The 12,061-nt window shown below is 36.0% G+C and overlaps 1 protein-coding gene across 8 annotated transcripts in view; it reads right to left on the bottom strand.

Moving 5' to 3' along the window:
* DNAH12 (dynein axonemal heavy chain 12) overlaps positions 1-12,061 on the bottom strand; it is a 191,426-nt gene that overhangs the window by 120,515 nt on the left and 58,850 nt on the right. For 6 of the 8 annotated variants that reach the window (XM_059880070.1, XM_059880063.1, XM_059880064.1 and 3 more), the window contains 6 exons: positions 7,648-7,833; positions 6,776-6,976; positions 4,922-5,116; positions 3,351-3,472; positions 2,974-3,256; positions 74-193 (listed from right to left, as the gene is read on the bottom strand). In XM_059880070.1, coding sequence (XP_059736053.1) covers positions 74-193; positions 2,974-3,256; positions 3,351-3,472; positions 4,922-5,116; positions 6,776-6,976; positions 7,648-7,833 — 1,107 coding nt within the window. Of the gene's footprint in view, positions 1-73; positions 194-2,973; positions 3,257-3,350; positions 3,473-4,921; positions 5,117-6,775; positions 6,977-7,647; positions 7,834-12,061 lie in introns of those variants that run through there. The other 2 variants (XM_059880067.1, XM_059880068.1) reach the window with 2 other exon arrangements.

Raw genomic sequence — 12,061 nt, 5'->3', positions numbered from 1 at the left:
GCTAACTAAAAAAGAAAAAAAATATATATATATATAGCATGTAGAAAAGAATGTTACTTAAAATACACTTTACCTCTGTTCCACCACTTATAACTTCCTGTGTCTCAGAGGTCCAGAACATTTGAGAAACACAAAGTACCACCTGGCCAGGCCACTCTCGAACCCAGTCTCTTCTTGCAGATTCTGGATAAGCCTGAATAATTAAAGTGTATTTCTAAGTTTAAAAGGTGACAAGAGGAAAAAAGCTTAACGATTAACAATAAGTAAGTACGATATTGGTTACATTTGTAGGCTAGAATATATTCATGAAAACTTTCAGATGACTATTTAAAAGATCTGAAATTTTTTTACAAGCTATATTTTTAAAATATTTGTTTATTGATAAAAGAATAGAAAGATGAGCACCCATATTTCAATAATCAGTTATCTCTGGAAGAATATGATTGTTGATTCTTTGGAAAGCTATTTTCCATAGGATTTTTATGTTTCTTTGCTGTGGGGAGTTGTCAATTTTCTGGACAATATACACATTACTTCTATTATAATGAGATATGAGGGTTTATTAAAGTTAAAAAATAAATCAGTCTAGCAATTTACATATATTGATGCCAAGATTTAACTGAAAAGAAGACTACGCCATCTTGTAGCTAGACTGACTTAGTAGCTAGAACCCTTGTATTATTTCTAAAGACTTGTATGACCAGTGTATATAATTTGAACAATTATATATTTGTCCAGTTATACACAATTGAACAATCTATGCTATGAGTTCAAAGTATACTTTCATTTCTTCTAAAATTTTTTATGCTCAAAATGCATTTAAATGGATTTATTGGAGAGGTAGCCTTTTTAAAAATAACTTGTTGCCATCTGGTGCTCTGTGATGACCTAGACCAGTGGGATGGGAGGAGGGGAGAGAGGCTCAAGAGGAAGGAGATATAAATATAATTATGACTGATTCATGTTGTCGTACAGCACAAACCAACACATTTTAAGGCAATTTTCCACCAATTAAAAAATAAAAATAAATAAAAATTTTAAAATAACTTGTTGCTAAAGTAAATGATAATAGAACTAAATTAAAAGCTGAAAAAAAAATGCAGAGCAAAGTATAAAGTTGATACTAATGGAATTTATATCTATATGTATACACATATTTATCTATTTATTGGCTGTGTTGCATAGCTTGTGGGATCTTAGTTCCTTGACCAAGGATTGAACCCAGGGCATGGCAGTGAAAGCACCAAGTCCTAACCTCTGGACCACCAGGGAATTCCCTGGAAACTATATTTTTAATACAATGACACCATCTTGGATATAAGAATATTAAGCATAAGGATGAAAGTGAAAGTGAAGTCGCTCAGTTGTGTCCGATTCTTTGTGACCCCATGGACTACACAGACCATGGAATTCTCCAGGCCAGAATTCTGGAGTGGGTTGCCATTTCCTCCTCCAGGGGATCTTTCCAACCAAGGGATTGAACCCAGGTCTCCCGCACTGCAGCAGACTCTTTACCAGCTGAGCCACAAAGGAAGCATAAGGATATAAATATTAATTATTAAAATTCATTTTTAGTAATATTTATGGAAAAAGTGAAAGTGTTAGTAGCTCAGTCTTGTCTGACTCTTTGTGATACCATGGACTGTAGCCCATTAGGCTTCTCTCTCCATGGAATTCTCCAACCAAGAATATTGGAGTGGGTAGTCATGCTCTTCTCCAGGGAATCTTCCCAACCCAGAGACTGAACCAGGTCATTCTTTACTATCTGCGCCACACTAGGACAGTCCATGACATTTTAAAAATATCAAACATTTATAATATTTATGAATAAATGCAAATAACAAACTAACCTAGGTTTCAAAGAAGGCTAAGTTTCAAAGAATGGATGAGCCATTGCTAGGTACACAGAAGGTAAATTTCTATATGGATTAAGGAAATACTTTCACGGATAATGTTGATTCTTTCCTTTGTGCTTTGGAACCATAGATGGAAAATGGAGAGAAAAAGTCAAGATTTATCTGCAGGAACTTTGAAACTGAACAGAATAGACACTGCAAGATGATTCTCATAGGGCTCTTTGTGAAGGAAAAAGGAAAAAGGATTCTTACTCAAAGTGAGTTGCTGGATATAAGGCTGCAATGCCTTTTTTTTTTTTAAACATATATTTATTTGACTGAGCCAGGACTTAAGTTGCAGCATATAAGACTGCATGTGGGATCTAGTTCCCTGACCAGGGATTAAACCCAGGGCCCCTGGACTAGGAGCTCAGAGTCTTAGCCATTGATCCACAAGGGAAGACTGCAATGCCTTTTAAAATGATATTTTTACTATACAACTCTTCCTTTGTGGTCCTAGAGGAAGAAATATACTGAAATTTATTATCGTTCAAGATCAGGTTTATTGAATTAGCCTAAGTGAGATACATGTAGTGCCTACGTGTTATATTTCTCTCAAATATTATAGATCCTCCTTTAATGTTTATCTCATTATGAGTTTTTAAGTAATTGTTTGAGTGTAAACAGCAATAAGTAAACCGTATCACACATTTAACACCCATGTCTGAGATTCTTTCTGACCCCATGGCCTTCATACAGGATACCCTAGATGGTCTTCCATTTGCTCTCTATTTGGTTAATTCCTACTTACCCTTTGGGTCTTGGTTTCAATTTTACTTTCTCTAAGAGCCTATCACTAGCAACCTACCTTCCTCACTCCAAATTAGATACACCTTATTATTCTTTCTTACAGCACCTTTTTTTTTTTTTTTTGGAGTACCTAATCGCACATTATTATAAATTCTTACTACCATTATTACTTGAATAATAATGTTAGGAATGGAGTAAAAAAAAATAATAAATGGCTTAAAAGAGTAAGACCCTTAAGTGTGAATTTACTGGTACTCATTCAAAAATCTCCTTAAAAAAAAAGGCATTTACAGAATATAGGATATACATTAAATTCTAGGAAACACACCAGCCTGGCTGCCGCGATCACATCATGAATACTTCGAAGCATCAAATCTTCTACTTGAATGAGCCACTTTTCCACGGCACCTCGAGCTGCAGATGTGGAAATTAGTGCAATCAGCTCCACTCGCTCACCTTCAGAGCTATACATGGCCTTAATATCCAAATTGGGAAGGAACTCCAATTTGGCGATGCCTTCAAAGCATTTTTTCAAGTGAGGCTGAACTCTAAGTGGATCTTTGGTCTCTGACAGAATCTCTAGCATTTCATCATTAGATAAGAAGAAAAAACTAGGGAAAACCATACAAATACAAAAGCTTTAGTTATAATTCATTGCACCTCAGAAAATGCTTTAATGATAGCACAATTGATTATTCATCATACCGAGGGAAGAAAAGTCGTTTTTTTTCAAGATATGCGTTAAGGCCTTTCATAATTTTCTCCAAAAGTTCATTGCAGTTCTGCAGTTTTTCCAGTAAACCTGTTAAAGAAGTAGCAGCAAGAACCTAAAAGAGACCCATTCATTCAGGTCAGAACTTATATACCAGATATAATGATAAGATCTCAACATTAACTTATACATTAAAAATGTTAAGATGTCAAAAGACTTATGAAAATTGTCAGGAAGTTTTTTGTAATGTAAAACTAAGTAAATCATAAGTATTCTTACCCAAAGTTGATAGTTGTGAGAAATTATCATTGTCATATATATTTTCATTTTTCCTGTATTCTTTTGAATGATAGGGGAAGAATATGCTAGTTTTGTTTGTGATTTAATTTTTATATTTACAACTGTCAACTATAAACAGTCTATTTTTACACTTTTAAAAGGTTCAATAAATTACAAGAAGAAAACCATCTCATGGCACATGAAAATGTCAGTGTCCATAAACAGTTACATTATTGTATGGACACATCCATTCAGTTACATATTGTCTTTGGCCACTTTCTTGCTACAATAGCAGAATTGAGTAGTTATAAAAAACACAGTAGGTCTCATAAAGTATTTATCATGTATTTACCATGCAGCCCTTTGCAGAAAAAAAAAAACTTCTGATTTCAGTTCTCTAAGAAATACTGTCTTAAAAAGGTTCTAAAATCAACACGTAAGGGAAGTCTTCCAAACATAAATTTTAGTACTATTGATTCTCAACAGTCCAGCACAGCTACTTTTTCATCCAGCATTGAAATAGATTGTTATTTATTAAGTTGAGTACCAGATTTTTTTTAAGTGCATATATATCTACATGTATAAAAAATACATGGCCTGCCTTTCAACATTAAAATTACATTCAACAGGGTGCTATACTCACTAGGAGAGACACAGAGCAAGTGAGACCAGCTGCGAGAACTGCTGACTCTTTTTCCCATCACCCCAAGCATACAGAGTCACCGAGTAGAATGTCAGGTGAGTCACCTGCATGACTCATATTCATTCATATTCATTCTCTCTCTCTCTTTCCCTCTCTCTCCCCCACCCTCTGGCTTCCTTCACTTTATTTTACTATTTATTTTTTTTCTAAATATTTATTTTCATTTCTTTATTTGGCTGTACTGGGTCTTAGTCGTGGTGTGTGTGATCTAGTTCCCTGGCCTGGGATCGAACTCAGGCCCCCTGCATTGGAAGTATGGAGTCCTAGCCACTGGACCACCGGGGAAGTCCCCTTTACTGTTTACTTTACAAGAGGAAGCATGGAGTATACATTCTAGAAGCCAAGTAAGTTAAATGCACATTTGAAGCAGCTCCACTATACATATTAAAGGGTTATGAATAGTGTATCTTAAGAACGGAAAAGTAAAATTATTTATGCTTCCTTTTATTTCCCTGAGCTTTCCAGTTTGTATACAATGAGTAGGTTTTATTTCTGTAGTTGGAAAAAAAGTGAAATGCCTTTTGTAATAGCCAGAAATAAAGGTTTCCCCTTTATTTGAAAGAGAGAAAACAAATACTTCACCTTTGGATCTTTCGCACAAAACTTCATGATATCCCTCCAGTGTCTGTCTACTGTCTGAAACTGACGCCCTTCTTCTGGCATCTGTTGCATGATATCCTCAGAGCAAAAAATGGGCTCCAAGTATAGCCAGTGAGCTTGTACCTTTAACCATTCATCAATCGTTTCTTGTATTCGAATCAAACGGTCCTCCCACGCCTTAATGGAAAGCATATTATACTGAATTCCAGTTATTAAAGGAACCCTATAAATTATAACAAAGGCTACGCGTTTTAAATTCACTGTTATTTTTGAATCAGCACAAAACAGCTCAAAGTCACTTGTGGGTGTCTCACACTCGCTTTGAAAAACTAGGAGGTCTGAAGTTTTCCTAAATCATTAAAACTCACAGCTGTAAATGACTGTAGTTATTTAGACCAATTTCCTACTCCCTAGGTGAACTGTCTCAAGTTTAAAAAGCATCCAGGAATATATCCTGCCCCACACCAGTGGTTATCAACCTAGGGGCTATTTTGCCCTCACCTCAAAGGACATTTCACAATGTCTGGAGGCATTTTCATTTGTCACAACAAGTGGGGTGAGGGTTCTACTTATATCAAATGGTCAAAGGTCATGGATGCTGCTAAGTAGAGGACAACTCCCACAACAAAGAATTATTTACCCCAAAACATCATTAGTGCCACGTTGAGAAATGTCAACACAATTTGCTCTACGTCAACACAATTTGGAGGGGGGAATCTTATTACCACACATCTCCAAGAATCCATTAGATATTTCATTAGCCAAGGATCATGTATATAATCTCTCTTTGATTCTTAAATCTATGGCCTGAGATCCTATATATCAAGAGATTGGCCTCACAATTTTGTTTGAAAACCTCTAAGAGAGCTTTCAAATTTGTCTTAGAAATTCTCCTTTGTCAAAGAAGTACTTGCAAAAGACATCTTATCAGGAAAGGGTTAAGTCAGCCTGACTCAAGGCAAGATGTGCAGCGTTATGTCCTTTTAGAAGAACATAACTCTTTGTCTTCTCCAAATATTCAAAGCTAAGGTGCCCCATAACAACACTAGACTTAAATTAAAACCAGACTGCTTTATTTTGAATTTCAGCTTTGTCATTTTTAGCTGTGTGCACTTGGTAAATTTTCTATCCTTGGTTTCCTTATCTATGAATGCTGATAATAATCTGCCTATCCTGGTTGTCTGCTCTGAGGATTAAATGAGTTAATAAATGTAAAACTCCTACAGTAGTATCTGGCACATATTTAGAAGTCAATAAATACTAGGGAGAAAATCCAGTTGTTGTTGATCTTTTTTCCACTTTATATAGTCTCCAGTTAGAATACTGATACTAAAGCACCTCATTATTATAAATTATTTGCTTTCTGTATTTACCCACATCAACTATAAGGTCATGACATTAAATAATCTTACAGTCTCAAATATCACTTGTTTTCTTAAGTGGAAAATAATTCATTAATTATTCTAAAGGGTTCTCAAGCTAGTTCTCAAATATAAAGTACAGTATATAGAACCTCACTACAAGTTACAAGAATATACTATGAAACAGGGCCTAGGCATCTACAGTTAAATTAAATAATACCAACTGTTTCCCTTCCAAATCTGTCACTGTCATTGGAGAAGATTTTTCTTACTAAAACATCACTCGTTCTTTTCAAAATCATTAGAGTTAGTGTCTCATCTGTTCTATACATTTTCACATTAATTTTAAGGTAGATATCTGTTTCTGTATTTCAACAAAGCTATCCAACAAACTTACTTATTCCCACAAGAGTAAATATGTAATAAATTTCAATCTTTATAAATGACCAGGAGTTGATTATCATATTTAACAAACCTTGATCTCCTTTTCAAATGGTTTGATGAATGGTGAGCCTCTCATTGTCTGAGTTTTTATAATTTGATCATCAAGGAGAGCCTGAATTTCGTCTACTGAAGAAAGAATACAGACTCCAGTATCACGATATAAACTTATATGAAAAGCAATATCATCCCAAGTTCCCATCATTGTATGCATGGCTTTCTCTAATGAAAATTCCTAAACAGGATAAAAAAGAAAGAATGGGATGATGAATAAGGAATCTTATTTACTATATGTATGGACTTTCCCTAATAAATTTAGTAGGCATTTTGTGCATTTTTGTAAGATATTCTGCAACTGTCTTTAAGTTAGAAAAGGTTTTAAACAACTACACAATTCCTATGGTGAATGACAATGTAGTTTTTAAAAATTCACTTGTTGTCAAAGCTGTCAGTATCAAAACAGACAACAGTATGAAAGACCTGCTGGATTTTCCCTGAGGTGCCTTTTTGCAGTCTACAGCCTGAAGATGTTTTCAGTGTATTCAAGAAGACTACAGGGCCATACTTACTCTGCCTAGAATACATACACATCACATGCCACATACACAGGCATCCATTTCCATTCTTAATAGAAAAAAATACATCTCAAAACCAGCATATCACCCATGCATATCAGTGTGGCAGAATTAAGAAGAGGTCAAAGGAACCATCTGTACTCTGGATTCAGGACAAGGGAATCATACAGAAGTATAGACTTTGTGGGGGAAAAATACGAGTGGCCTTCTGCCACTTTTCCCCAGTTTCTCCCACTTCTATCCCAAACTATACATTCAACCACAACTAAAACTATGACTATTTAATAAAAAGCTCATCAAATAAGGTATTTCAGTAGATCTGCATATTTACCTTGCTTGCACCTGCACTTATCACTTCAAATTTGTCCAAGTATGGTGCAAGGTTTAATTTTAAAATTTTCCTCAGTGTAGTTCCAGAGTCTGGAGTTAAGTCATAGCCTACAATTTCTGATAACTGCTTCCAATGACGTGCTCTCATTCCTGGATTACAAAGGATAGAGACAGTAGGGATGTAATCCTAATGATGAAAATGGAAAAAATGAGTCACTCACTTGACTTTCATACCCATACACTTGAAATTATGTAATATATTTAATAAGCCCATTTAATATTTAATGAGTTAGAGTCAGGAGGGGAGAGAAACTAACAAAATTATTCTAAAGTTCATCTGCACAAATAAACATGTAGAAATAACCAAGAAAACTAAAACAGTGAAAAAAGGAGGGGTGGTGGAAAATGTTCTATAAGATATTAAAGTATATGCTAGAACTACAATAATTAAAACTGTCACAGTATTATAGAAATACAAAGTCATGTTTATTCTATAATTATATGAAGAAATATATAGTATAACATAATATATAGCTATATACACACATACATAGCATAAACGGGAAAAAAGCCTGCACCGAAATACCAAAATATAACCATCTGGAAATAAAAAAATATTCAACAAGAACACTTAATTCATCGCTTTTGATACTGATATTAAAACATCTCCTTTACAATCAGGAACAACATAAGCACACCCATAATATTTCTAATCAACACTGTATTGAGTCTCCAGCCACGGAGTTAATATAAATAAATAAAAGCTATGGAGGAGGGGTGGATCAAGATGGCAGTGTAGGAAGACCCTGAACTCACCTCCTCTGATGGGCAAAGAAGGAATGACAATGAAACAGGTAGAAGGGGTGGAGATGCAATCTAGTCAGAAACCAAACCCTGAGGTCAGTGACACACAAATGGAAAGAACGTTACAACTGCAGAGTTCCTCTCCAAGGAGCACCAGGTCTAAGACCCACTCTGGCCTCCCCTGCCTGGAGGTCTTGCACTGGGAAGACAAGCCTCCAGCATGTTTGGCTTTGAAAGCCAGTTGGGCTTCCATTCAGGAGAGACAGAGGGTTACAGGAAACAAAGACTACATCCTTAAAGGGTACAGGCAGAAGCTCACATGGTCCAAGTTCCAGCAAAGAGGCAGAAGTCTGACAGGCACCTGTGTCAGACCCGCTTGCTGGTTTTGGAGAGCCTATCAGAGAGGCAGGAGGCCTCTGGGACGCACCCTGGGGACAGAGATGCTGGTGGCAGCCATTGTGAGGATCATCAGCAAGTACCATTTAGGAATTCTCCCTCTAGCCTGTTAGTGTTGGGGGCTTGCCCTGGCCATTGGACGGCCCACAGTCAAACACAGAGAGAGGCTGCCCCACCCACAATGAGCCTGAAGCAGCACTGCCCAGCCACATGCCAGCCTCACCAGGAGACACGGCACTGCAGCCAGATAGGCCAAGGGCCAGCCCCACTTATACCCTCAACAGTTAGCCCTTGCACAACATAAGGAACCTGTGGTGTGAATAGGGGACACCCCTAGAGCAGACAGGTCTAGTGCCAGAACTAGTGTGCTGCTGGGCCATACAGGATGTCTCCTATGTAATGTCACTTCTCCAAGATCAAGAGACCTAACAGTCCTATTCAATATACAAACGTGACCACAGGGAATTAGGCAAAATGAGGAGACAAGAGGAATATGTTCCAAACAAAGGAACAAGACAAAACCTCAGAAGAACTATATTAAATGCAAATAAGCAATCTACCCAACATAGAGTTCAAGGTAATATATAGATGCTCAATGAACTCAGAAGAAGAATGGACAAACACAGAATTTCAACTAAGAGTTAGAAAATATAAAGAAGAACCAGTCAGAGCTGAAGAATATACTAACTGAAATGAAAAACTGCTAGAAAGTATCAACAGTAGATAGGATAATACAGAAGGACAGATCAGTGATTTGGAAGACAGAGTAGCAGACATCACCCAAGCTAAGCAGGAAAAAATTAAAAAAAGGATTTTAAAAAACAACGATAGTTTAAGAGACTTCTGAGACTACATCAGGTGTACTCACTTTCATGTTATAGGGGCTGCAGAAGGAGAAAATTGAGAGAAAGGAGGAGAGACTTCTTTGAGGAAATATTAGCTGAAAACTTCCCTAACCTAGAGAAGGAAATAAATACCCTCCTCTAGGAAGCACAGAGAATCTCAAACAAGATGAACCCAAACAGGTCCACACCAAGACACATTAAAATTAAAATGACAATAATTAAAGATAAAGAGAGAATCTTAAAAGCAGCAAGAGAAAAGCAACTAGTTATGTATTATACAAGGGAACTCCCATAAGACCTTAAGCAGATTTTTCAGCAGGAACTCTGCAGAAGGAAGTGGAACAATATATTCAAAATGATGAAAGGAAAAAACTACAACCAAGAAAACTTTACCTGGCAAGGTTATTTTTCAGATTTATCTTTATCTCTGAAGAAGAGACAAAGACTTTCACAGACAAGCAAAAAGCTAAAAGAGTTTATCACCTCCAAACACATCTTACAACAAATGTTAAAAGAAATAACAAGTATAAATAAACAAAATTGTAAAAGGAAAAATCTCACTGGTCAAGGCAAACCTGGAGAAAAAGTAGTTAATTAACCACTCATAAAGCTAGGAGGAAAGTTAAAATACAAAAGCAGTAAAAATCACCTCTATCTGCAATTGCAGTTTAGGCAAAAATTAACAGATGTAAAAAGGATAAAACATTTGGGGAGGTTAGTGAAAATGTAAGGTATTCAAACTTGAGAAATTATCCACTTAAAATAGACATCTATAATAGGTTGTTATAAATGAACCTCTTGGTAACTACAAACCAAAACCATGTAACATTACCACAAAAAGAGAGAGTCAATGCATCACTGAAAACCTCAAATAGGAAATTTTAAAATACCATGAGACAAATGAAAATGAAAACATAATATTCCAAAATCCATGGGACACAGTAAAAGCAGTTCTAAGAGGAAATTTTACAGCAAACAAGTTCACCTCAGGAAATAAGAAAATTCTCAGTCTAACCTTAACCTGAAGGAACTAGGAAAAGGAGAAAAAACAAAACCCAAAGATAGTAGAAGGAAGGAAATAATGAAGACCAGAGTGGAAATAAATAAAATAGAAACTAAAAAGAAAAAGAAAAAGATCAATGAAGCTAAGAGCTAGTTCTTTTAAAAGATAAAATTGATAAACTTTTAACCAGGCTCATTAAGAAAAAAAAAGACAGCCCAAATAAATAAAATTAGAAATAAATAAGAGGTTACAACTGACACCACAGAAATACAAAGGATCATAAGAAGCTACTGCAAACAATTATACACCATAAAATAGACAACCTGGAAAAAGTTAATAAATCCCTAGAAATGTAAAATCTTCCAGACTGAATAAGGAAGAAATAGAAAATATGAACAGACTATCAGCAATGAAATAGCATTAGTAATAAAAAATGCCTAACAAAGAAAAGCCCAGGCCAGATGGCCTTACAGGTGAATTCTGCCAAACAATTAAAGAAGGGTTAACACTTTTCCTGAAACTATTCCAAAACACTACAGAGAAAGGAATGCTTCCAAATTTATTCTACAAGACCATTACCACCTGGATACCAAAACCAAAGGAAACACACAAAAAGAAAATTACAGGCAAACATCACTGATGAACATAGATGCAAAAATCCTCAACAAAATACGAACAAACTAAATTCAACAATTAATTAAAAGAATCATACATCATGATCAAGTGAGATTTATCCCACTTGATCCCACTTGGGATACATGGATGATTCAATATCTGCAAAGTAATCAATTTTAACCATTTTAAAGAATAAAAATCATATGACCATCTCAATAGATATAGAAAAAGCTTCTGAAAAAATTCAATATCCATTTATAATAAAAAAAAAACCTCTCAACAAAGTGAGTATAGAGGGATCATACCTCAATATATTAAAGGCCATATATGACAAGCCCACAGCTATCATCAAACTCAATGGTGAAGAGCTGAAAACATTTCCTCTAAGTTCAGGAACAAGACAAAGTTGCTTTCTCTAACCATTTTTATTCAATATAGTATTAGAAGTCCTAGTGACAACAGGAGGAGAAGGCAATGGCACCCCACTCCAGTACTCTTGCCTGGAAAATCCCATGGATGAAGGACCCTGGTGGGCTGTAGTCCACCAGGTCGCTAAGAGTCGGACACGACTGAGCGACTTCACTTTCACTTTTCACTTTCATGCACCGGAGAAGGAAATGGCAACCCACTCCAGTGTTCTTGCCTGGAGAATCCTAGGGACGGGGGAGCCTGGTGGGCTTCCGTCTATGGGGTTGCACAGAGTCGGACACGACTGAAGTGACTTAGCAGCAGTGACAACAGGGAGTGCGAGT

Source organism: Bos taurus, chromosome 22 (genome assembly GCF_002263795.3).
Source record: "Bos taurus isolate L1 Dominette 01449 registration number 42190680 breed Hereford chromosome 22, ARS-UCD2.0, whole genome shotgun sequence".
In the NCBI taxonomy this organism is placed as follows: Eukaryota; Metazoa; Chordata; class Mammalia; order Artiodactyla; family Bovidae; genus Bos; species Bos taurus.
The sequence above is the reverse complement of the archived record's forward strand: the minus strand, read 5'-3'. Positions and strand labels throughout refer to the sequence as shown.